The sequence below is a fragment of the Eulemur rufifrons genome, chromosome 14, assembly GCF_041146395.1.
Source record: "Eulemur rufifrons isolate Redbay chromosome 14, OSU_ERuf_1, whole genome shotgun sequence".
In the NCBI taxonomy this organism is placed as follows: Eukaryota; Metazoa; Chordata; class Mammalia; order Primates; family Lemuridae; genus Eulemur; species Eulemur rufifrons.
This window is the reverse complement of record NC_090996.1, coordinates 36684738-36710598: the sequence shown is the minus strand read 5'-3', so window position 1 is coordinate 36710598 and position 25861 is coordinate 36684738. Positions and strand designations below refer to the sequence as shown.

At 58.1% G+C, this 25861-nt stretch overlaps 1 protein-coding gene across 2 annotated transcripts in view; it reads right to left on the bottom strand.

Moving 5' to 3' along the window:
- Positions 1-10443: 10443 nt before the first annotated feature.
- The window catches only part of LOC138394796 (interleukin-9 receptor-like), an 18529-nt gene continuing 3111 nt past the window's right edge, over positions 10444-25861 (bottom strand). The window contains exons 1-9 of one of the 2 annotated variants that reach the window (XM_069487229.1): positions 24770-24874; positions 20264-20377; positions 19774-19885; positions 19477-19655; positions 18607-18752; positions 17824-18025; positions 17190-17295; positions 15819-15903; positions 10444-14094 (exon numbers count right to left, since the gene is read on the bottom strand). In XM_069487229.1, the coding sequence (XP_069343330.1) occupies positions 13618-14094; positions 15819-15903; positions 17190-17295; positions 17824-18025; positions 18607-18752; positions 19477-19655; positions 19774-19885; positions 20264-20377; positions 24770-24797 (1449 nt within the window). In that variant the 5' untranslated portion in view covers positions 24798-24874 and the 3' untranslated portion in view covers positions 10444-13617. Of the gene's footprint in view, positions 14095-15818; positions 15904-17189; positions 17296-17823; positions 18026-18606; positions 18753-19476; positions 19656-19773; positions 19886-20263; positions 20378-24769; positions 24875-25861 lie in introns of those variants that run through there. The other variant, XM_069487231.1, reaches the window with a different exon arrangement.

The window sequence follows — 25861 nt, the reverse complement described above, 5'->3', positions numbered from 1 at the left end:
CGTCTGGAGCTCAGCTGCATTAAGGAATTAGAACGCAGCTGCAGTGACCAATCAGACTCAACCACTGACCAATCACATTCAACTGCGTTAACCAATCAGACTCAGCTGCATTGACCAAACAGGTCTCAGCCATATTGACCAATCAGACTCAGCTACACTGACTAATCAGACGCAGCCTCATTGAGCATTCGGACTCAGCCATGTTGACCAATGAGGACTCAGCAGAACTCACCAGTCAGTTTGAGCCACACTGACTGGTCAGGACTCAGCCACACTGACAAATCAGATTCAGCGACACTGACTAATCAGACCAGCCAGATTGACCAATCAGACTCAGCCACGTTGACGAATCAGGACTCACCCGCACTCACCTACTAGATTCAGTCACGCTGACTAGTCAGGACTCAGCCACACTGACCAATCAGATTCAGCCACACTGACTAATCAGACTCAGCCAAATAGATGAAGCAGACTCAGCCAAATTGACCAATCAGGACTAAACCAAGTTGTCCAATCAGACTCAGCCACACTGACCAATCAGGACTCAACAGCACTGACCAATCAGATTCAGCCACACTGACGAATCAGACTGAGCCACGTTGACCAATCAGGACCCAGCCGCACTGACGAATGAGATTCAGCCACACTGACCAATGAGATTCAGCCACACTGACTAATCAGACGCAGCCGCATTGAGCATTCAGACTCAGCCAAGTTGACCAATCAGGACTAAGCAGCACTGACCAATCAGATTCAGCCACGCTGACAAATGAGAACTCAGCCACATTGACGAATCAGATTCAGCCCCACTGACCAATAAGAATTCAGCCACACTGACCAATCAGACTCAGTCACATTCATGGAGCAGACTCAGCCAAATTGACCAATCAGAATTAAACAAAATTGCCCAATGAAACTCAGCCATATTGACCAATCATGACTCGGAAACACTGACCAATCAGATTCAGCCGCATTGAGCTATCACGTTCAGCTGCTCTAACCAATCAGATTGAGCCACACTGACTAGTCAGGACTCAGCCACACTGACCAATCAGATTCAGCCACACTGACTCATCAGCTGCAGCTGCATTGAGAAATCATATTGACCAACACTGGCTAGTCACAGGCAGCGGCATTGACCATTCAGACTCAGCCACGTGGACCAATCAGGACTCAGCCGCACTGCCCAATTAGTCGGTGTGGCTGCATCTGATTGGGCAGTGGGGCTGAGTCCTCATTGGTCAACGTGGCTGAGTCTGAATGCTCAATGCGGCTGCGTCTGATTAGTCAGTGTGGCTGAATCTGATTGGTCCGTGTGGATGAGTCTGATTGATCAGTGCTGCTGAGTCCTCATTGGTCCACGTGGCTGAGTCTGAATGCTCAATGTGGCTGCGTTTGACTAGTCAGTGTGGCTGAATCTGATTGGTCAGTGTGGCTGCGTCTGACTAGCCAGTGTGGATGAATCTGATTTGTCAGTGCTGCTGAGTCCTCATTGGTCAACGTGGCTGAGCCTGAATGGTCAATGTGGCCGCTTCTGATTAGTCAGTGTTGCTGAATCTGATTGGTCAGTGTGGCTGGGTCCTGACTAGTCTGTGTGGCTGAATCTGATTGGTCAGTGCTTCTGAGTCCTCATTGGTCAACGTGGCTGAGTCTGAATGCTCAATGCGGCTGCGTCTGATTAATCAATGTGGCTGAATCTGATTGGTCACTGTGGCTGAGTCCTGACTACTCAGTGTGGCTGAATCTGATTGGGCAGTGCTGCTGAGTCCTGATTGGTCAACGTGGCTGAGTCTGAATGGTGTGTGGCTGCCTGTGATTATTCAGTTTCCTGAATATGATTTGTCAGTGTGGCTGAGTCCTGAAGAGTCAGTGGGGCTGAATCTGATTGAGCAGTGCTGCTGAGTCCTCATTGGTCAACGTGGATGAGTCTGAATGCCCAATGTGGCTGTGTCTGGTTAGTCAATGTGGCTGAATCTGATTGGTCAGTGTGGCTGAGTCTTGACTAGTCAGTGTGGCTGAATCTGATTGGTCAGAGCGGCTGAACGTGATTGCTCAATGCGGCTGAATATGATTGGTCAGTGTTTCTGAGTCATGATTGGTCAACGTGGCTGAGTTTCATTGGACAATTTTGCTTAGTCCTGATTGGTCAATTTGGCTGAGTCTGCTGAATGTGACTGAGTCTAATTGGTCAGTGCGGCTGAATTCTGATTGGTCAGTGGTGCTGAATCTGATTCGTCAATGTGGCTGAGTCCTGATTAGTCAGCGTGGCTGTATCTGATTGGTCAGTGGTACTTAGTCCTGATTGGTCAACCTGGCTGAGTCTGAATGCTCAATGCGGCTGCGTCTGATTAGTCATTGTGGCTGAATCTGACTGGTCAGTGTGGCTGAATCTGATTGGTCACTGCGACTGAACATGCTTTACCAATGTGGCTGAATTTAAATGGTCAGTGCTGCTGAGTCTTGTTTGGTCAACGTGGCTGCGTCTGACTAGTCAGTGTGGCTGAATCTGATTGGGCAGTGCTACTGAGTCCTGATTGGTCAACGTGGCTGAGTCTGAATGGTCAATGTGGCTGCCTGTGATTAGTCAGTGTGACGGAATCTGATTGGTCAGCGTGGATGAGTCCTGACTAGTCAGTGTGACTGAATCTGATTGGTCAATGTGGGTGAGTCCCACACTGACCAATCAGATTCAGCCACACTGACTAATCAGACTCAGCTGCATTCAGCATTCAGACTCAGCCACATTGACCAATCAGGACTCAGCATCCCTGACTAATCAGATTCAGTCACACTGACTACTGAGGACTCAGCCACACTAACCAGATTCAGCCAAACTGACTAATCAGGTTTCAGCCGCATTGAGCAATGAAACATAGCCTTGTTGACCAATCAGGACTCAGCTGCACTCACCAATCACATTCATCCACACTGACCAGTCGGGACTCAGCGACACTGACCAATCAGATTCAGCCACACTAAATAATCAGGACTCAGCCACACTGAGCAATCAGATTCAGCCACACTGAACAATCAGAATTCAGCCGCACTGACCAATCACACTCAGCCACACTGGTGTAGCAGACTCTGCCAAATTGACCAATCAGGACTCAGCCAAATTGTCCTATCAGACTCAGCGACACTCACCAATCAGGACTCAGCTGTACTGACCAATCAGATTCAGCAAGACTGACCAATCAGGACTCAGCTCCACTGACCAATCAGCTTCAGCCACATTGATCAATCCGGATTCGGCCACACTGACCCATCAGACTCAGGTGAACTGACCAATCAGAACTCAGCCTCACTGACCAATCAAACTCAGCTGCACTGGCCAATCAGGACTCAGCCTCACTGTCCAATCTGACACAGCTCATTGACTAATCAGGACTCAGCCACACTAACCAATCAGACTCAGCTGCATTGACCAATCAGACTCAGCTGCATTGACCAATCAGGACTCAGCTGCACTAATCTATCAGACCAAGCCAGTGAATCCCTCATTTGTATAATGAACCTATCTGGAGCCCGGGCAGGAACTTCCGCTGTGTAACCTGAGCCTTCCCTGTGCTCTCTGGAACGGCCACCCTATGACACGGAAGGCGGGGTCTCTGGAATGAGTCTCTTTCCTCCAGACTCCTTTTCAGAGAACTTCTGTTCCCTGCACGCGGGTCCCACAGACTTTCCCCCAGCTGTCCTTACCTGCGGGCTCACCCAGCCCCGCCCTGGACCCTCCCCAGACCTCCCGCTCAGGCTGCAGCTCATCCGTGGTCGGGGCCCCACAGGAGCTACTGGAGCCCCGAGGGCACAGACCTCTCTCGCTCGGCAGTGGGCTGCATGGTCACGGTGCCCGGCAGAGGCTGCCCAGCTCCTGCGCATCAAAGGGCCCATCCTCTGGCCGCCTGGGACACTGGGGAGCCACCGCACCCCAGCTGAGAATCCTTGCTCAAGGCCAGAGACTCTGAGTCCCCACTGGGACCCCTGCTGGTGGCCTTTTGCGATGCAGCTTGAAAGCTGCCAGCTGTGCCAGCTTCCTCTGCCATGTGGCGCCCCTGCCTGCAACCCGCACAGCTCCCCACTGCCTCCTGCCGGTGTCCTTGGCTGGACTTTGGAACATCCCAGGGCAGGTGGCACTCCCAAGATGTCATGTGGTGTCGCTGTGCCGCCCAGGTGGCTACACCTCCTACTTGCCCCCTCCCTCCTCTGCCTGTGTGTCCATCTTCGCCTCTTTGTCTCCCCTGCTCTCTTCTCTCTCTGTCTCTGCCTCTCTCACTCTCTTGTCTCTGTCTCTCTCAGGAGGTGCAAGGCCAGCCGCAGAGTCCAGAACCTGACAGGCAGGGAGTGGGCACGGCCCAGCCAGCTCAGGTGTGAGCAGAGGGCAGGGGAATGGGCACCCTGGAGAGCCGGCCTCCTGCGGGGACCTCTGAGCTCCCAGCTGTGCACAGGGACCCTGGGAAGGGAGCTGAGCAGGGCAGTTGGGGACCTGGCCCTCCAGTGAACACCCCTGGCAACTGCTGGTGCCGCTGGTAGAGCTGGTGTGATAGCGTCCCCCAAATTCACGTCCACCAGGGACCTCAGAATAGGAACTTATTTTAAAATAGGGTCTTTGTAGAAGTAATTAAGTTAAGGATCTTGAGATGGGGGCCCCTAAATCCAGTGACAGGTGTCCTTATAACAGACACCCTGGGAGGAGGCCCCATGAGGACAGAGCAGAGGAGGAGCTGGTGGCCACAAGCCCAGGATGCAGGGAGCCATCAGACGCTGGAGACAAGGAAGGGTCCTTCCCTGGAGCCTCCAGGGGGCACATGGCCCTGGACGTCTGGCCTGCTGGCCGGAAGACAGGAAGCTCCTGTTGTTTAAGCCACCCGGTTTTCCAAACACAACTTCTGTGAAGAAGTTCGTTCACTGATGGCGAATCGGTCCTTAAAAACTGGAAGGTAAATCCGTGGATGTTGTCCAGGTCCTGTCAATGGACCAAGAGCCCAGAGCAGGGTCAAAGGGCGCACTGGTCAGGTGGCCATGGCTGGTGAAGGGCCACTAATTCCCAAACCAGGATCTAATTTTCCCAGCTGAGCAAGGCCCTGTGCCACTATTTTAGGTGATTTTCTAAGTGCAGACTGAGCTGACTGCCTGCTAGGAAATGACACACCTGCCATCTAAAATCAATTCCAGGCCGGGCGCGGTGGCTCACGCCTGTAATCCTAGCACTCTGGGAGGCCGAGGTGGGCGGATCGTTTGAGCTCAGGAGTTCGAGACCAGCCTGAGCAAGAGCGAGACCCCATCTCTACTAAAAATAGAAAGAAATTATATGGACAGCTAAAAATATATATAGAAAAAATTAGCCGGGCATGGTGGTGCATGCCTGTAGTCCCAGCTACTTGGGAGGCTGAGACAGGAGGATCGCTTGAGCCCAGGAGTTTGAGGTTGCTGTGAGCTAGGCTGACGTCACGGCACTCACTCTAGCCTGGGCAACAGAGTGAGACTCTGTCTCAAAAAAAAAAAAACAAATAAAATAAAATAAAATCAATTCCATTCGCAGAGAGTCAGGACTGGTGCTTATGAGCTGGCTGCTCCTGGCGTGGCACCGGGGCCCTGTCCGGGAGCGGGGTCAGGCTTTCCGGTGGCGCTGCACAGCTGGCCTGGTTCTCCTCTGGGCAGGGGACTCGCTTAGCTCCCTGGACGGCGACTGCCTGCCTGCCTGTCCCGCAGCCGAGGCCACCTCTAGCTGTGATTCTATTGATAAAATCACTGAATTTATGTCAAGAGCATTTGTACTTGTTTTGAAAAACGGACCAGTGAGCCACCTTTTGACTAAAATGGTAAAAGGAACACAACCAGGGTGATCTTTTCACTACCTGGTTTATATCGTCAGTACTGACTTCCAGAAGGCAAGTGCCCAGGGCTCCGTGGGCCATAAAGAAAGCGCAGCCAGCCACAACGGATGTAAAAAGAAACTGAGTCACAGGACTGGCCCGGTGTGACCCCACCCACACGCGCTCTCCTGCTCTGTGCCTTGCCTGCGCTCTGGAGGGGACTTCTCAGAACAGCAAGAGTTAGGGTCAGTCTGGGCGGCGGCTGCAGAAGCGACCCCAGAGGGGCTGAGAGGAAGCTGAGGCCCGGCCACTGTGGGGGCCACGCTGCCCCCAGGTTCCCGAGGTGTCAGTGCTGGTCCTCGCAGGTGGCACGGCCTGTTGGATGCCAGCACCCCTTCTCCGGTTCAGCATCCGATCGTCCTCTGCTGCCTTTGTGGGTCTCGAGCGCGGACCCGGGGCCACGGTGCCACCTGCAGACAGGTCTTCGCGCTCTCTCGCTGCTCCGTCCCGTCTCTGTGGCTGCCAATGATGTAACTGGTGCTCCTGGGCGTCCCCGGTGCCCGGGCATCCGTGGGCTGGATAACAGGCCAGTGAGGACAACCTTGGTGGGTGACTCGAGTGCTGGAAAGTTCCACCTTCCCATCCTGATGATCCCACGCAGGGACAGGGCATTGCCATGTGACCTGGCAGGGTCTCCTCTCGGCCCCCACAACCTGAGAAGGAGCGGCTGTCCTCGCTTTCTCACCTTAGGTCTGGGCGCAGATGGCTCCAGTGGTCACCCCTGCCGTGAGCCTGTTCTCAGCCCCAAGTGCGGTTCCTGGGGACTGAGGGCGCCAGGCGGCTGGGTGCCGGGAGGCCTCTGTGGGCCAGGGAAGCCCTGCGCATCCATATCTCCTTCCGAGGGGCTGGGGGTGGAAGATGCCCACCAGCCGCCCCTGCCGCAGCCCTGCCTGCCTGCCTTCCTCAGTTTCCCTTCCTGGAAGGCTCCTTGCCCGGACTCCCCTCTCCCGCCTGTCCTGTCCCGTCCACTGCCCACCCCTGGTCTCCAAGCGGGTCCGAGGCCACACGTGGTTCTGGCGAGCAGTGGGGTCCCGGGGTGTGCTCCCTGGCGAGGGCTGTCGTTGGAAGTGTGCAGATGTCCTGGGGACACCTGCTCAGGACACCAGCTCCTCCCTTCTCCTCTCACTTCCTCGGAACAGTGAAGGAGACCTGCGGGGCTTCGTCCCTTCCAGCCTCCAGGTTGCCCGAACGAAGGGCAGGCACACCCGGCACCCTCGCGGGGCTGGGGTCTCACTGGGGTCCGAGACCCCGTCCCAGCGACCTTCTGGGCCAGCGAGCAGCCTGAGGCTGGGCCCCGGGCCGTGCCTGGCCCCTGGGTGGCCTGTGCCCACAGGGTGCGGGGACAGTGCTGTGGCTGCTGCTGGGTGTGCGGGGGAGGCACAGACAGCCAGTGCCGCTTTGTGCCTCCCTGGGAAGCTCTCCCTGTCTGGGGCAGCGGCCGTAGCCAGGACCAGTGGCCACTCACATGGAGTGTGCCTAGGAGAGGCGGAGGAGTGCCCTGCTGTGACGGAAACTCGAACAATCGCCCCAGGGCCACAGCTAATTTTTTCTATATATATTTTTAGCTGTCCATATAATTTCTTTCTATTTTTAGTAGAGATGGGGTCTCGCTCTTGCTCAGGCTGGTCTCAAATTCCTGAGCTCAAACGATCCGCCCACCTCGGCCTCCCAGAGTGCTAGGATGACAGGATTACAGGACACAGTGAGCCACTGTGCCTGGCCTTCAATTTTTCAATACTGTTTCAACTACTCTAATGCTGTAAGAAAACTGAGCCATTAAAACATGAATAAAAGCCGTTATATAGGGTGCACACGCTTCCTCTGAGGCACCTGCCCGTCCCTAACTTTCACCCCAACTGTCCTGATGTTGCATCTAAGCATTTCTCCCCAGGAACAATCCCAACTCTGTAAAACATATTTTGGCACGCTTTGTGGGTAAGCAGCCAAAGCCTCAACGGAGGGATACTTTTGTAAAATAAGACTTCTAAAATATTACACGAGAAAGAAATATTGCTCCCTCCTCAGCACTCAGGGCTGGGGAAGGAGGCTTTTTCCTCACGTGGCCCCCCAGGCGTCCTGAACCCCTCTCCTGGGTGGGTCCTGAGGAGGGGAAGCTCCGTCCTCACTGTGGGACGTCTGTGGCCGACGGCAGATGCTGACATGTGGGCCGGGCAAGGCAGGTCACAGGCCCAGCCTGCATCACTCTCTGCTTGGCAGTGGCCTTGTGCCTCTTCCCAGCAGTCCAGTGAATATCTGAAATTCAGTGGTTAGATTATTCCAGGCCATAATTTCAGAAATTCAGACCAAAATACAGCCCACTCTATTATAGATATAGATGGTCAACAGACAAAAGTCAATTGATCTCCTTTATATCAGCAATAATGTATAGAAATGATTGCAACATGAAATTTTTAAAAATACCATTTACAATAGCACCCTAAAAATTGAATCCATTAATTATAAATCTAATGAAACATATACAAATATGTATTCAGAAAACCTTGAATCATGGCTGAGAATAATCAAAAGAAATATAAATAAATGCAGAGACAGTCCTCATTTAGGAGCAGTATGCTCATTATTTTTAAGATGACAATTCTTCCTACCTTCATCTAAACATTCAGCCAAACCCCAATCAAGTTCCAGGCAAAGAAATGAACAGTCTGTTTCTAACCCTAGACTAGATGACATAATACTGAGTGAGAACAAAGTTAAGGAACTTACATATCTGATCCAAACACTTCTCATAAAGCTACAGTAACGAAGAGAGTGTGATATTGAAGGAAGAGACAGATATAAGAGGAACAGAATAGAGAGCCCCAAAATAGACCCAAGAGAACCGATTTTGTCAAAGGAACGAGGCCAATTCAGTGGAGAAAGAAAACTGTGTTGCACAAACGACAATAGAACAATAGGAAACCACATGGGAAAAAATGAACATAGACACAAACTTCATAACATACCCCCAAAATTACTCAAAATTGTTCATGGACTTAAATTTCCAAATGCAAAGTTGTAAGAAGAAAATCTGCATTGCCTTGGGCTGAGTGATGAGTTTTTAGATAGAATGTCAAAAGCTAGTCCATGAAAGAAAAAAAAAACATCAACAGTGCAGACTTTATTAAAATTTAAAATGTCTGCTCTGCAAAAGTTCCTGTTAAGAGAACCAAAAAACAAGCCACAGACTGAGAGAAAATATTTAGAAAACACATCAGAAAAAGGAATTTTATGCAAAATATACAAAAAAAAATCTAAAACTCAACAACCCAATTAAAAGGTAAAGATATGAACAGACACTTCATCAAAGAAGATATACAAATGGTAAACGAGCAAGCTTGCTTATCATGGGGAAAGCAAATTAAAATGACAATGAGATAGCACTAAATGGCTAAAATCATCTTTCAAATGCAACAGAAATTGCAACAGGAACTCTCATTCGTTATTGGTGGAATGCATAATGGTACAGCAATTCAGGAAGACGGTTTGGCAGTTTTTTCCAAAGCTGGACGTGGTCTTATCATAGAAGCCAACAACTGCACTCCTAGATGCTGAGACAACTGCTTTGGAAATTTATACTCACATAAAAACCAACATGCACTTATGTACAGCTGCTCTCTTCATAATGACCAAATCCTTTAAGGGGTCAGGATGGCCTTCAATAGGTGGAGGAACGACGGGGCTGGGGCCCATCCACGGAATGCAACACTACTCAGCAAGAAAGGGCTGATCTACGAAGCCATGCAAAGACATGGATGAATGTGTCATGCGCATCGCTAGGTGGAAGAGAGATCACACGCTATATGATCTCATTTCTGTCACGTTATGGAAAAGGAGAGACTACACAGATGGAAAACGGATCCGGGATGGACAGTAGGGGCCGGGGAATGATTTAAATAGGGGGATAGGATGAGGGATGTGGACACAAATGGGCCAGGTGGGTATGCACTTCCTCTGGTTGGTGAGACCATGCTGGCATTTGTGTGCTTATTGGCATTGGATTTGTCAGTGCTTTCTTGGATATGACAATGAATGCACAGAAAACAAGAGAAAAATAGAGAAATTGAAATTCATCAAAATTTAAAGCTTAGTGCCTCAAAAGACACTATCAGGATAGTGAAAAGAGGCCGGGCGCGGTGGCTCACGCCTGTAATCCTAGCACTCTGGGAGGCCGAGGTGGGCGGATCGTTTGAGCTCAGGAGTTCGAGACCAGCCTGAGCAAGAGCGAGACCCCATCTCTACTAAAAATAGAAAGAAATTATATGGACAGCTAAAATATATATAGAAAAAATTAGCCGGGCATGGTGGCGCATGCCTGCAGTCCCAGCTACTCGGGAGGCTGAGACAGGAGGATCGCTTGAGCTCAGGAGTTTGAGGTTGTTGTGAGCTAGGCTGACGCCACGGCACTCACTCTAGCCTGGGCAACAGAGTGAGACTCTGTCTCAAAAAAAAAAAAAAAAAAAAAGGATAGTGAAAAGAAAACCAACAGAATGGGAAAAAACATTTGCAAGTCATACATCTGATACGGGTCTAGTATCCAGAATATATAAAGAACTCTTACATCTCAACAGCTGAAAGACAAACAAACCAATTTTTAAAAAATAGGCAGAAGACTTAAGGAGACTCTTTGCCAAAGAAGATACACAAATAGAAAACATGCTCAACGTCACCAGCCATTAGGGAAATGCAAATCAAAACCACAATAAGATACCACCTCACCTCCATTAGAACGGTTACTATAAAAAAAAAAAAAGAAAAAAACCCCAGACACTAACAATTATTGGCAATGAAGTGGATAAATGTGAACATTGCTGATGGGAATGTAAAATGATGCAGCCAGTGTGGAAAATACTGAGGAGGTTCTGCAAAAAGCTAAACATAGAGTTACCGTAGGCTCCAGGAATTGCACCCCTAGATATACACATAAAAGGATTGAAAACAGGTATTCAAACAAAAACAGGTACCCTTACGTTCATAGCAGCATTAACAATAACAGAGAAGTAGAAACAACCCAAATGTCCACCAACAGAGAAACAAGAAAACAAAATCCAGTCTGCCTACGCAATGGCATAGTATTTGGCTGTAAAAAGGAATCAGGCGCCGATACTACAACGTGGAGGAACCTCGAAAACACTGTGCTAAAAGAAAGAAGCCAAACACGAAAGGTCACACGCTGAATGATTTCATTTACATAAAATATCCAGAATAGGCAAATCCATGGAGGCAGAAAGCAGACTGGTGGTTGCGGGGTCAGAGACGGCAGATCGCGTAGCAGCTGCAGAATGACGGGAGATTTCCTCTCGTGGTGATGAAAATGTTTTGGGAGCAGCGATGGCCGCGCACTATTGTGCATGCACTAGATGTCACTGAAGTGTCCATCTTAGGACAGTTAATTTTACCTCAATCAAAAGGACAGTCCAGTCCCCAGCGTCCCCTCACCAGGGTGAGCCCTCTCCCCACGGGGCTGCCTGGGCCTGGACCACGTCCTGGACACGCGCTCCGGCCACGCTGCCCACCAGCTCCTACGCCCACTGGCCGTCGCTCTCCCTGAGGCCTTCGCAGATGCCCCCGCGGCTCGCCCTGCCGTCAGGCGACCTCGCTCGTGGCCTCCCGGGCTCGTCCAGTCTCCACAGGGAGGAGTCGGTGTGTCTCGGCGCCACTGAGTGCAGGGGTCTTGCTCAGGGGGACTCACAGCAACTCCGCTGGGCGTGGCTAGCCCCAGGTGCAGGTCGCTAAGTGACACCTGCGGTCACACAGCCTCTAGGTGGCTGCGACTCGGGTTCCAGCCCGGAGCTGGGCCTCCAGGTGCCACTCGGGAAAAGTCTGTGAGTCAAATGGACACGTGTCCAGGCCACACTGGAGAGGCGTCCCTGCGGTGGGGGTCACTTGTCCGATCATGAGGTGGTCCGAGCTCCACGTGAAGCCTCACAGGCCACACAGACACTGCTACAGCTACACCAGCCCGGGGCGCCCCAGAGGTCGACCCCAGGAAGTGGATTCACGCGAGTGTTTTTATACTTGGTTAGAGCTGAAGACGCTGCACCTCTCTTCGCGTACTCTCTGGACGCTAGAGACACGTTCTGGGGCCGGCCTGGCCCCTGCCAACCAGGATCTGGCTCCACTGAGGCTCCCCACAAAACCCTGGGGGCCCTGCAGGTGTGCAGGGCAAGAGGGATGTTGATCTGAGCCAGAAAGGGCTCTTGCCTTTGGGGCCTGGGGCTGCGAGTACTTCTTCCTGTCCAGGACACGGGGGGCATGGGAGCCCCCGGCAGAGGGCCCCGTCTGGCTTAGTGTCCAGAGGCCAGCCTCCATTTTATCCTACCCCCAAAATTCCAGCATCCCCAACCCCAGAATGGTCCCATCCCGACCCTCTCTAGGCAGTGAAGCCCAGCGCCAGCCCCAGCCCTGGCAGTCAGGGCCTGCTGTGATCCGCCGGGGGCACCCAGCAAAGGGATGGGGGGCCTGGGAGGGGCCCTGGCACCTGGGGCCAGCAGGGGTGGATATGGGATCCCTGGCAGAGGCAGAGACAGTTAGGGGTTGACTTGTGTCCCCCGAAATTTTTATGTTGAAGTCCTAGCCCCAGTACCTGCAAATGTGACCTTACGTGGAAACAGGATCTTTGCGGACGATCAAGTTAAGGAGAAGTTATAGGGCCAGTGTTTTAAGACACTGCGGTTGTGTCCTTGCACAAAGGCAAAGTTGGACCCCGAGACACACAGGGAAGACCTGTCACAAGCCAAGAAACCACCAGAAGCCGGAGAGGGGCCCGGGACCCCCTCCTTAGGGCCTGCAGACGGGGCGCAGCCGACAGACTTCTGGTCTTCGCAGCGGCAAAACAACAAACTTCTGTGGTTCACGGCCTCCCCGTTCGTGGCCCTTCGCAGTGGCAGCCCCAGGGCACCCCCAGGCGTGCGTCCTGCTTTGCCCTCCACTCCCTCGTCAGACCAAGCTGCCCACGGGGGGCGAGGGCCCCTCACAGGCCACAGCCACTGCCGGCCACTCATTCCTGCCTGACTGTCTGGAGTCAGGGCTCAGCCTCCTGGGGCCAGTGGAAGGACAAGGACAAGGACAGGAGGGGCAGGAGGGGCAGCGTCCCTGCAGCCGTCCCTGAGCCTCACCCTGCTGTGCCTCGAACCACCCACCTGCTGTCCCTGGAGCCGACCCTGGGCCTCCACCTGTGGTCCCCGGAGCCCAGAGAGCCCAGGGCTGGCCAAGCCCCCACCCCTCACACCTGCCCTGGTCCCTCCCCAGCCACCAACACTTTGGAATAGCCACAGGTCCCTTTTAATCTCAGTAGCAAAGGTGCCACAGGAGGGCACAGAAAGAGGTCACACCACCTGGTCACAGTGTCCCGCGGGTGTCCACTGGGCCCAGGCTGGCCCTTTAAAGGGGTGAGAGCAGGAGAGGTTGAGGGCCGGTCTTCTCAGACGGGCTGGAGGGAAGCAGGACGGAGAGGGGCTGCCAGGGGGCTGCCAGGGGGCTGCAGGCAGAGCGCTGAGGGCGAGGCCCCTCCGCAAGGCGCCGAGCAGGGAGGGTGAGGAGGGACGCCAGCCTCTGGCAGACAGGACCTCGGACCGCGGCACGGTGCCCCTCCCGGGAGGCCCGGGCTCAGCCAGGGTCAGCTCCAGAGACTTCAGTCCACTTTCCCCAAAATGGACAGGATGCAGCTGGCCGAGGCAGGGTTCTAGAATTTTCAGCGCTGAGCCTCCTGCCCGCCGAGGACAGAAGGGAGCACACGCACGGGGGGTCCTCATGTAGCCCGTGCCTCTGACCGGGACCAGCGGCCACCCTGCCGGGTGTCCAGGTCCTGCCGGTCGCAGGAAAGGCCACAGGCCGAGGCTGGGGTGGGCCTGGGGCTCTGGGTATTGCCTGGGAGGGCCAAGGGCCTGGGCCCCTCACAGCAGCCCAAGGCACAGTAGTCGCTGCTGCTGCCCTCTGACCTGCCCTCTGACCCTGGGGGAGCCGGCCCGGTGGGGGACGCGTGGGCCCAGTCATCCTGCGGCAGGTAGGCAGGTGGCTGTGCCCCCAGCTCTGTGCACCCCGCTGGCAGCCCATCCTCGGGACTCCGGGCCCCCAGGGTCCCCGCGCCCTCCTCCTCCTCCACGCGTGCGGGTCGCAGGCCAAAGGTCAGCAGCGCAAAGGCCTCCTGGGCAGCGGACTCCGAGGCTCTCGGTGGGGTGCCGTCCTGGCTCCACCGCACCCTGGCGCTGTGGGTCCCCGTCCAGGTCTAGAACACAGCACCGGAGGACGGAAGGGCTCAGGCGGCGCATTCGAGACGCACATTGGGAGCAGCAGCCTCCTCCCCAGCAGGCCCAGCCTCCCTCCTCCTCCAGGAAGCCCTTCTGACATCCACTCCCAGAGGCCAAGTAGCACCTGTGTCCAGAACATTCTGTCTTCTCCCCATGTGCCAGCCCAGCCACAATATGGGACCCTGCGTCCCTCCAGGCCCCACACCACCTCCCCAGAGCCAGGCCTGGTGCTCACAGCAGCCTGAACCAGGCACAGATGGTGACAGGTGCAAAGGACGAAGCAGCCCCTGGCGGTATGGCCCCCCCAGGGCTTCCGGCAGCTACAGACCCTGGGCACCCCACCCCACCCCCGCCGACTCGCTCCCACACACACGCACAAGACAGGAGACGCTGTCAGGACTGGCGACTTTCAAAGGCTGGGCTAAGGCCAGCAGACCTGGATCCTTCTGTGGGGCCGCAGGAGGCCACACCTCCAAAAGGACGCTGTTCCCTTGGTAGGACCAGGAGCCTCCAACAAACCACCACACACACCACCCCCATCACCGCGCTGCTCCCTGGAGAACCCGCCCGCGGCGCCAGGCTGCACAGGGGGCCCGAGTCACCCCCGGCAAGTACCCAGCTTCTACAGAGAAGCACCGGAGCCTGCACCTGGGGACACAGTCCGGGGCCATCACCGTCTCTGCCCAGAGCTCCTGACAGTCACCTCCGCTGCCCTGGGGAAGGGGGTGGACTCTCAAGAATGCAGTGCCGAGTGTTAAGCTTCAGATCATATTTTTGGACAAGAATCTTGAAAACTAGGCTCCCCATTGACAGAGAAAAAGCTTTTTCTGCACAGTAGGATGGCGCCATGACGGGAGGTACTGTCCCTGCCCCAGCGTCCAGGGAAGCGCTGGGGCCCCAGGAGGGGGACTCTGGAGAAGAGGCGGGCAGGCTGGCCCAGAGCCTGCGGAGGCCCCGCACCTCCTCCTGCCCTGTGCCCAAAGTGAGCAGCCTGAGAGCGGAGACCAGAGACCACACACTCGAGCTCGCCTTTCCCCGTCCTCCTGCCCAGGCGGCATGAACTGCCAGCTAGTGGGGCGGGACGGGGTCTGCACAGACCCTCTGAGTTGCTCACGCCGGCCCGCGGCCTGTGGGAGCCCAGCACGGCCCACAAAGGGGGAAATGTAGAGTCCACTATAGGCCACGGTGCCAGCATGCTCTCCAGGGGACCAGAGGGGCAAGCGCGCCCCACAGGCCACCAGAGCAGGAGCCCGCAGCCGGTGGGAGCCCCAAGGGCAGCACAGACGCGAGAACAGGGCCTTCCGCGTGGCCGCAGGACGCAGGCAGCTTTGCAGGAGCAGGAGGTGAGACACCGGGGGCACAGACCACGGCCCCACAGGCTGCACTTGAACTAGCAATTTACCTCAGCCGCAAACAAGAGGGAACAGAAAAGCCAGGAGAAAGTTACATTTTTTCTATCAACAATGAAACTTTAGATAAGACAACAAAAATAAGTCAGCGATGGAAAATAAAGCTAGTTTTCCTGCCCATTTGAGACACAGTGTATAAATTTAAATCCATTTATATATTACAAAAAAGGCTCAAAGCACTGACAAGGTCCCCACGCTCGCCCCCGCCCCTCACCGAAGCCAACAGCCTGGGCAGGACACACCTTTGGGCAACACCTGCCCCGGCCCTGCGGTTGCCATGGCAGCCCACACACCTGGAAGTTCCCATGGTGCACACGGTACAGGGGCTGGAAGAACACGGCCGGAGAAGGCACGTCCTGGTAGAAGGTTCTCTTCACCCTGAGGCCAGGAGAGACAGTCAGAGGCCGGAGGCGGTCACACGGGGGCTCCTCCGAGGCCCCAGTCCAGAAAGCCTGGGTCACTGCAGGAAACAGCTCCCCTGCGCCCAGCCGCCGGCAGCCCCGTCCCCGCGCTGCCCCTCGGCCGCCCGCTGCGTCCAAACCTGCGCTCAGGGAAGGAGACCCAACTCGGCATCCCCCCGGCTAACAGCCCGTGTAGAGCAGACCTGTACCAACGCATGTGGCCTTACAGCCTGAGCAGGGGCGAGCAGTGGCCGGCAGGACCCTCGGCGGCGACAGGAGCCGGCACCTCCAGGAACCGTCTTGCGCTCTGCAGGTCTGCGGCTCCCACCCCGCTCCACGGCGCCCCGAGCGCCAGACCTGCCCGCCCAGGACCCACTGGTCCTCCCCTGCGGGCGTCCCACAGGGCTCCAAGCCAGCGGGTCCCAATCGATCCCGTGGAGCCCCCAGGGGCCTCTCCCTCGATTCCCCACCTCAGGGCTCCCCACTCACATCTCATCCACCCACACGGCCCAGTTTCTCCTCCTAAAACCCTGGCAGTTCCCTCCACTTTGCTCATCTCCACTTCTCACAGGCTCAAGCCCTGTCATCTCTCCACGGGGAGCACACGCGTGCCCACCAGCCTCCCAGCGGTCCCCACGGCCCCTCACAGCCGCAACCCTTTCTCAAACAAACCAGGTCACACCACGCCGTTCCACACCCTTCAGCGCGTTCCTTTGCTCCAAGGAGAAGCCAGGCGCCCGTCCACCCGGCCCCCACCGGCCGTCCTCCCCACGCCCTCCGCCTGACAGCTGCGGGTGCTCCCTCTTGTCATCCGACATGGGGCACAGGAGGCCAGAGGGCTCGTCTGATCTGTCCGGTTTTCTACGGCATCCCCCAGGCCTGAGGGGGGTCTCGGGGGGTCTCGCACACACCAGACGTCCAGAGCCGCATTTTCATAGACCGTGTAAGCAAATGACAAACCGCCAAGGCAGGACACGGGACCTTGGGCCTTTCAGTCTCGGTGACGCTAGGCCTGGTCGGGGCCAAGGCCATCTCTGGCCTCTGCCACAAACCCCCCTTCCCTTGTCTGCCCCGGCAAGCCCCCGCCGGCCCTGGGTGGAAACTTGAAAAGCCCACCCCGCTTGGGACCAGAAAGTAGACGGGGGAGGAGGGGAAGGGCGGGCTGGGGGAGGGGGCGTGATGCCCCTCCCCCACACTAACATGCGTGCACACACTAACATGCGTGCACCCACACACACACACACACACACACGGGCTACCTACATGGGTGACAGCTTGAACAGGAGGTAGGTCAGGCCGGTCAGCAGGAGCAAGATGGACACAGCAACAAGGGTGCTGTCTGGCCGGCCCCAGGGGGAGGCCGGGGGGGCTGTGGGCAGGAAGGGCCGGGGGCTGTGAGCAGCCTCAGACTGGGAGGCTCTCCTCAAACCTGACAAAGCAGCCCCCGTCAGTGCCCTGGGCCAAGGCAGAAACTCTGTGACGGGCTTGGAGGCTGGTGTCACGCCCGCTGAGGGCCTTGGGTGACTCAGAGCCCTGGGCTTCGCCCTCCTCGCCACAGGCCAGCATGTGGCCAGCCATGCTGCGCACAAAGGTCAGCCAGTCCTCACGGAGGACACGGAAGTCACATCTGGCCTCCGGACAGAGCCACCAGCTCTGGTGTGCAGCCCCAGGCCACTCTCGCTCCTAGTCGCAGCCACTGACTATGGGGCCCCAGGAAGCCTACAGGTCGGCCCGGGTTTGCTTCCTCCTTATGCTCCTCCGCTCTCCAGGGAAGGGGCCGACTGGGGCACGACCGGCTCAAGCCAGAATTCCAGGAGGGCGAAGGGGCCGAGGGCGGGATGAACAGGGAGGGAGGGAGGCCCGGCCCGGCCCCGGAAGCAGCCGCAGCCGCGCCCACCTCGTGTCTGGGGGGAGGGGAAGCGCACAGGCTGGCTCCACTCGCTCCACTGGCCCGCGTACTGCTCCCCCTCTGCCACGTCGTCCTCCAGCGTGGCCATCTGGACACGAAGCCGGGCCTCGTACACGAAACCAGGGTCCAACTCGGTGGCTTCCAGGATGAGCCAGGTCACCCCAACAATGTGGTCCTTGTGCCGGGCCACCTGTGGGGTTGGGGACAGTTAGCAGGAGCTGAGGGTGGGGCTGGGTCCCTCAGCCCTTGAGAATGTGCACACATGCACACGCAGGTACACAGACTCAGAGACACAAACACACCTGTGCATACACAGCCACAAACATCTACAGGCACACTTTCACACGTGCATGCACACTCACACAGAGCCACACTCACCACAGTCATGTACACATTCATGCACATAGGCACACCCTGTGCACACTCACACACACGCATGTGCAGAGCCACACTCACCACAGTCACACATAGGCACACCCATGTGCACTCACACGTATGAACAAAAGGCACAGGCACACTCAAGTGCACTTACATGCAAACGTATCTGTGCACAGGCACACTCACCACACTCACATCCACTCACGCACAAAGACACAGATACACTCAAACTCACCCTACTGTCACACACACACACACACACACACACAAGCACATGCATGCACACATCCGGCTCTGCTCTCTCCCCTCCCCGTCATTCCCTGTGAGGGTGGGGAGTCTGCCCTGGGCTGCTGCTCCCAGGAGAGGCCTCGGGGAAGCCAGCCCAAGTGTTACCTCCCAGGCCTCCTCCTGCCGCTTGAAGGCCAGCTCATAGCTGAGCAGTGAGGTCATCGGCTCCAGGGCAGGGCTGACGCCCCAGGTCAGGACACAGGAGCCAGAGCTGATGTTGCTCTGCAAGTCAGACGGAGGGTCCAGCTTAACTGGAACAGAGTGAGGCCGTGTGAGGCCACAGCCACGTTGGTCTGGGTGGCCGCTCGACACACCCAGAACTGGAGATCTGAAAGGTTCCAGGGGAAGGTCAAGGCCCTCTCGGATCAGGTGCCTCCCTGGGAAACTGGTCCAGAAAAGCCCCCCGTGGAACCGGACAGCAATGCCTTCCTCCAGCCCCCTCGGCTAGACAAGGCGGTTTCCGAATCTCGCCTTCTCTCTCCTTCCCAGTTGGGAAGGATCTTACTGGACCTTCCAGCATCTTACTGGAGTCCTTCCTGCTCTGACTGCAGAGCCTTTCACATGACTCAAACTGTAGTCCCTGCCCTGGCTCGCAGCCCTGTGTCTCTGTCCTCTGCCAAAATCCTGCCCCTGCAGTAGGGGAGCATTACGGGGGCCAGTGGAGCGAGGGGAGCCAGCCTGTGCGCTCCCCCTCCCCCCAGAGACGCGGTGGGCGCTGCTGCGGCCGCGGCGCTTCTGGGGTCCGGGCTGGGCCTCCTCTCCCCCGTCCATCCTGGCCCTCGGCCCCTTCCCCCCTGCAGTAACCCTCCCCTCCCAGGGGCCCCACCTGCCTCTGGCCCTGGGCCTCACTGGCAGGGACTGAGGACACTCACCAGGCCACAGGGTCACAGGCTGCAGGGCCCTGCCCAAGCCCCCAAGCAGTCAGGACATTCCTGCCAAGGGTGCCACCCCAGGCCTGCAGCCACCCCTGCTCACCATGTCTCCGGGGCAGGTACTGGGGATCCACCAGGCTGACCAGCTCCTTCCCCGAGACGCGGTGGTGGAAAGTGACGGTGAAGCTGTCTGAGGGCAGGAGCACCCCCTCGGGCGGCAGCACCAGGGTGCACTCGCTGCCCCGGAAGGTGCACTTGTGTGAGCCGCCTGGCACCTGGTTGCTGGGAAGGGGAGGCATCGGCACCAAGGGATCGCTCCGCCATCCTGACCACAGCTGCTGCGACCGTGGGGCCCCTCCTCCCTGTCCCACACCCGGGGGGCCGGGCCCTCCACCCTCACCTGGTGAAGAGGAGCCAGGGGCGGGAGCCCTGGCCCGGCTCTGGGGCAGACCAGCGGCAGTCGATCCTGAGGATGCTGTTGGTGAGGCAGGTGAATGTTCCAGCTCTCGGCCCTGGGGACAGTGACCGTTGGAGCCCACAGTGGGTGCGCCAGGGCAGAGCCGAGCCGGGGTTGGGGGAGGATCTGACAGTTGACACCCTATCGGGGTCGTTGCCAGAGAACAATCCCAGAATTCTTCAGGGCCAGAGCTGGGAGGCCCAGGAGGCCATGGGCTCCGGCCATGGGCAAGTCAGGCCCGGAGAGGCGTCAAGAGGGCGAGGCTGGGAAGACTAGCGGTGGCGGGCCGAGGGCCAGGCTGACCCCCGAAGGGCATGGCCAGCACAATCTGGGCAGAAACCCTTTCCCAGGGGCGTGGCAGAGGGCAGGCCTGTCTCCCAACACGCCCCAGTTCTCCACCCGGCTGACACAGGCACGGGTGCCCAGCCCTCACCTCCGCCTTCCCCGGGGACGGGGGCTCCCAGGCAGACACAGGTGCAGACGCAGGTGCAAGTCAGGAGCCAGGTGCCCGCGTCTCGCCGCAGGGCCTCACTCTCCAACATCCAACCTGCAAGGGACCAGGCCTCGGGGTCCGGGGCAGACGCCCACCCCTGGGAGGGGTGCTCCCCATGAGGTGCTCCCCGCGCAGTGCTCTGAGTGGGCCGGCACCCAGACCCTCACTGTGCCCCGTGAAGCAGGCTGTGCACCACTGTCCAGCCTTTACCCATAAGGAACTGAGGCTCAGAAAGGTCACCAAAGACTCGGGCTGCAGCGCAAGATGCACCCTTCAACTCAGATCTCTCGGTGGGTCCTGGACTCAACTGGGTCTCAACGTCTGCCGGGAAGGCTCCTCCCAGGGACTGGCATCCTCCTCCAGCCCAGCCTCTGTCCCTGGACCCAGGCTCCATCCTGCAGGGCACTCAGGCTTGGGGGAACAGGTTACTACCAACAGCTACCGCAAGTAAGTCGCTGAGCTCTTCGGGGCTACACCCCGTGCTGATTGCGTAACATGTATTTTCTACCTCAATTCTCACGACAGCTCTGTGAGGGAGAAAGACCGTCCGTGTCCACAAAGACGCTGAGTCCCCAGAAGCAGAAGCCTCTGCCCAGGGTCCTACAGCGAAGCTCCAGGCATTCTCTCTCCCTTCCGTCTCCTTAAATAAAGACCCATTCCAGGGTTCTGCCCCAGGAAAGTGGACGAGGATGGCAGTCGGGGATCCGTGCAACAGACGGCACTTCCCGAACTCTCACACGCCTGTTCCGAGATGCCCTGTGAAGGACAGTCCCCCAGCAGGGCAAGGTTCTCAGCCGCTGGAGTCCTGAGTCCGGGATCCCTGGGGCCCCAGAGGTCGGCTGGAGACGAGGGGCTGTGTGTCAGGAAGTGCCTGGGTGTGGGCGGCTGCCGACGCCCTGCCACCCCCTTTGCAGCCCCAGATGCCACACTGATAGCCCCTGAGCAGGAAGCAGGGCCAGCTGGTTGTGTAAGGCTGATCAGCGATAAGGGGAGAGGAGCAGACACGCACAGACCACAGCACGCACACCCGCCCCGGGCAGCAGGCACCACGCCAACCCACGGCCCTGACTCCTGGCCGCCTGTCCCTGTTGCGTAGGACAGACCCCCGTTAAGACCAGTGACCAAGCAGACCTCGTCGCTCGCTAGAATGCAGGGCTGAGCCTGGACCAGCAGCCACAGCAGGAAAGACCGGCTGGCTCTCGGCCGCAGCCTCCGTCCCCTCCTGCCGCAGTTGCTGGGAAGGTGGGGACGGGGCGACAGGGAAGCAGCCTGAGCAGTCGGCCTCCTCTCGGGCTGTGAGGGGCAGACGGAGGGGGAGCCCCAGCACCTGGGGGAGGCTCAGGCACGGCAGCCACGTCCTGGCCGAGGGGGGACAACCTCTGCCCCGCAGGGGAGAGACACACACCGCTGTGCAGAATCAGCCCGGCCCACCTGCCGGCTGACCCAGGGGTGGGTGGCGGGGCAGCAGGGGTGGGTGGCTCCAAGCTCAGCAGGCCCTGTTCCCGGCACGGGGGTGGGGGAGGCAGGGCAGGAAGCCTCACGGGACCCCTGAGAGCTGCAAAGCAAGAGGCCAGGACACAGCCTGGGAAGCACCAGAGAGGTGGGCACAGCCGCGGGCAACAGGACCGTCTGGAGGAAGGTCCCTGCTTTTCCCCTGCACAGGGAACTTCCGTGCATACCTGGTAAGCTAGGCAGGACGGCGTCACCGCCCTCCTACGGACAGGGAAACTGAGGCCCAGAGAGGCCTGGCGCCTGATGCCTCTGTTCTGGGCACAGGTCCCAGCAACTTCCACACAAGCCGTGAGAGTCCGGGAGCAATGCCTGGGAGGTGCCCCTCAGCACATACCCCGACAGCAGACTCCGCAGATGCTTCATAAACAGGGTGACGCTGTGGGCAGAATCCCTGCTCCCCCTCCCCCAGAGCATCACTGCCCCCTCTCTCTTTGGGGCTCCTCAGGCACGAGATGGGACATTGCTGAGCCAGGGTCACCCCATCCTCAACCACAGACACCAGGCCAGGCCGCCAAGGCAGGGGCACACACAGCCGCCACACGCTCCCTGGCCCCGGGTGGCAGCAGGGAGGCCCGACCACTGCTCAGACAATACTAGGGCACAGGATGGTTTTGAGGACAGAAGCCAGTGACTGCCACCTGGGACAGTGCTGGCCCCGACAGCCCCAGTCCTGCTGGGGAGCCCGGCTGCCATCACTCCCAGCACAGCCTCTCCCTTCTCCGGTCCGTGGACGTAGCCTTCAGCCTCTGGCCACTCTGGTCCCTCTCAAGGCCCCACCTCGGAGCCGAGGTCTGGCCCAGATGGCCACTGGGCCCCACAGCCCGTGTGCCCGGTTTCCGGCACTGCTCCTGGGCTGCCCTGCAGCCGGGTCCCGGCCTCGGCCCACGGGCGGATCCCCAGACAGGCTCACCCCTCACCGTCCCGGCCCTCATGCCCTGAGCAGTCACCCGAAGCCAGGCGGAACCTCAGGCCAGAGCAGGCCACCGTCATGGGGGCTGGCCAGGCGGCCCTGGGCTCCTGGGTGCCCCCGGCACAGTCCCCGAGTGACTTACGGGTCCCTGCACCCACTCACTGCGACACACGCCCGTTTGACACACTGTAACGGCAGCGAGGGGCGAGGTCCCCGTCCTCCTGGCCTACGCAGGGAGCCGGGACGCAGAGGATGGACGGAGGTTGCTATTTAAATGAGCACTTACCCAGCACGGTCTTCCCTCTGCTGGGGGAGGATGCAGACCCCGGCTCGCCAGCAGCAGCTGCAGCCTGGGGGCCACGGCAGCTGTGCCGGGAAATGGGGCTGGAGATCGGGGCAGAGGCAGCCCCCACTCTGGGCCACGAGGACACACGGGCCTCGGCTGGCACCTGTGGGAAGCCCCGGTGCTCCTGGGCACAGAGTGTGAGGACGCTGGCGGGGCTGGCGGGGCAGGCGGGGGCAGGAGGGCCAGCGGGGGCCAGTGCAGAGACCACAGAAAAAGAGGACAAGCCGGGCACTCAGAGAAGGGGCAGGGAAGGCAGGAGGAGGGAGGGGACACTTTCTGAGAAGACGAAGGGGCGTGGTGCGATGCAGAGGTATTGCCAAAGGCACAACCCAAGGCAGAGGGGGCAAAGGGCAGGTTGCAGGTTAGAGGAGCCTAGAGACACGGGGGCACCGTCCCCTCTGCCTGGCTTCCTCCCCGTCACATGCCGCTCCCTCCATAAAGGCCCCCCCAGCACCCCCCTGCTCCCTTCCCAGCCAGACGGCACCCGAGCCAGGACCAGCCTGCTGGCGTCCTGCGTAGCCCTGAATTGACAGGGTCCAAGGCCTGGGCAGGGCCCGTGGGCCAGGGTTAGGGCCAGGTACTGACACAGCTTTCTTGAGGGGTCTGGCGGCTAGAAGGGGGGAAATGCCGCCCCTATTCTTCCTGCTGTCTTGTTGCGCCTTCTGCCTGGGCTCCCTCCAGCAGCCCCAACTCGCCACTGAGCTGCGCCCCTGCGTCGGGCGTCTGGCTGGAGCTGCGTCCCGCGCACCCATGCCTGACTGTCCGACACCCGCTGCCCAAACCTCGCCCCGCAGGCCGCCCTGCCTCCGGACGGTGTCCTGCTGTGGGCCTGCGGGAGGGGCTCAGGGCAGTATCTGAAGACGCACGGGGACGATGCCCACCCTTGACCCCCGTGGCGAAGCCCTGGCCAGAGGGTGAGGGCAGAGCAGCGTGAGTCACAGAAGAGCAAAAGGGGTCAGGGGGAGCCGAGGAGGAGCCCAGCAGGGCCCACATCCTCAAGCTCAGCACAAGAACAGACTGGTCCAGACCCCAGGAAACCGAGAGGGGGATGTTCGTTCCGTAACAAACTTTCTCCTCTCCTTCCGCCTGGTGGCCGAGCTGAACCTCCTTCTGGAATCCCACCCTCGCCCGCTGCCTCCCCCACCTGCCTCCAGTAGGGCATCTTCATCCTGCCAGCTCCTCATCCTCCCTGAAGCTCCACAAATGCCGGGGGTTTGGAGGGGCTCCACAAAGCTCAGGACCCAGACCTCCGCTCCACCGCGTGGCCACCGCAGCTGACTCCGTCTGCCCAAGGGCGCCCACTCCAGCACCCACAAAGGGCAGTCTAACCGTCACGGAAGCAAAGTTTCTTCCTTAGTTAGAAATCCTACCCGACAAGCCCAGTGCCCTGCCCGCTACCCGGCTGGAACGTGGACACACTGGTCACAGCGACACCCCCAGCCCCCACAGGCCTGGAAATTTGTTTGTAATTCTTACGGTCAACGCTGCAAATTTTGCCACCTCTGAGAGATGCCCAAGGCCAGGACACCAGAAGAGGGAAAGCCAGGGTGGTGCTCTCAAATGCCACACTCCCACGGCTGCTCCCTGGGCCCAGGGACAGGACCATCCGTCCCCCTCTGCCTCCTGGAGTTAGTTCATGCTGACGGAAGAGGCCGGAAAGCCCCAAGCACAGACTCACCTTCCCAGATGCGTCTGCCCAGTCCCATCACAAGTCTGAGGCACCCCAACCTGGAGGTGACCCGTCACCCAGCTGTGCCTGGGTGTGCAGCAAAGCCCCTCAGCCTGATTCAGGAGATAACGGCAGCATCTGGTGACGTGAGCTTTGCACAGCAGGCTCCCACAGGCCGCCCACATCTGAAACCGCGAGCACACTGCAGAGCTCTGTCCCAAGTAGAGCTGAGAGGCGACTGTCACCACTGATCGTCTAAGGGAATTGTGAGGCGGAGCACCCCTTCCCTCCCCACAGCACCCAGGACGGCCAACTGTGAATTTCAGTGATTGCCTCTTGCCTGGCAAACGAGCGTTTTCCATGTTCCTCCCAAGCAACAGCCCTGGCTGGGCGCGGTGGCTCACGCCTGTCATCCCAGCACTCTGGGAAGCCGATCGGGAGGATCGCTCAAGGTCAGGAGTTCGAGACCAAGCAACAGCCCTGAGCTGCACTCGACAGCCCCAGGGGGAAGGACCCTGGCCAGGCGTGGAGCAGTGGCCTCGTTCCCTTCTACGCTTTCCCAAGACCAGGGGTGCAGGCTCAGCCGTCAGCCTGGCAGCCCTCTTGTTCCTCTGGCTATTGGCAACCTCTCTCTAGGTCAGGACCGAAAAACCTACCTCATGCCTTTCATGGCAGTATATGCCATGGTTTACTAATCCCTGCAACGCACATTTGGATTGTTGCCTGCACTCACTGTTTTAAATGAAGGTGGTGAATAGTTCTGGGCATGGATCTTCAATCAACAGAATGAGCGCTTCTGTAGAAAAATCGCTAGGGCAGAATTGTGGGGTCTCAGGGTGAGCATTTTATTTATTTATTTATTTTTTGAGACAGAGTCTCACTCTGTTGCCCGGGCTAGAGTGAGTGCCGTGGCGTCAGCCTAGCTCACAGCAACCTCAAACTCCTGAGCTCAAGCGATCCTCCTGCCTCAGCCTCCCGAGTAGCTGGGACTACAAGCATGCACCACCATGCCCAGCTAATTTTTTCTATATATATTTTTAGCTGTCCATATAATTTCTTTCTATTTTTAGTAGAGACGGGGTCTCGCTCTTGCTCAGGCTG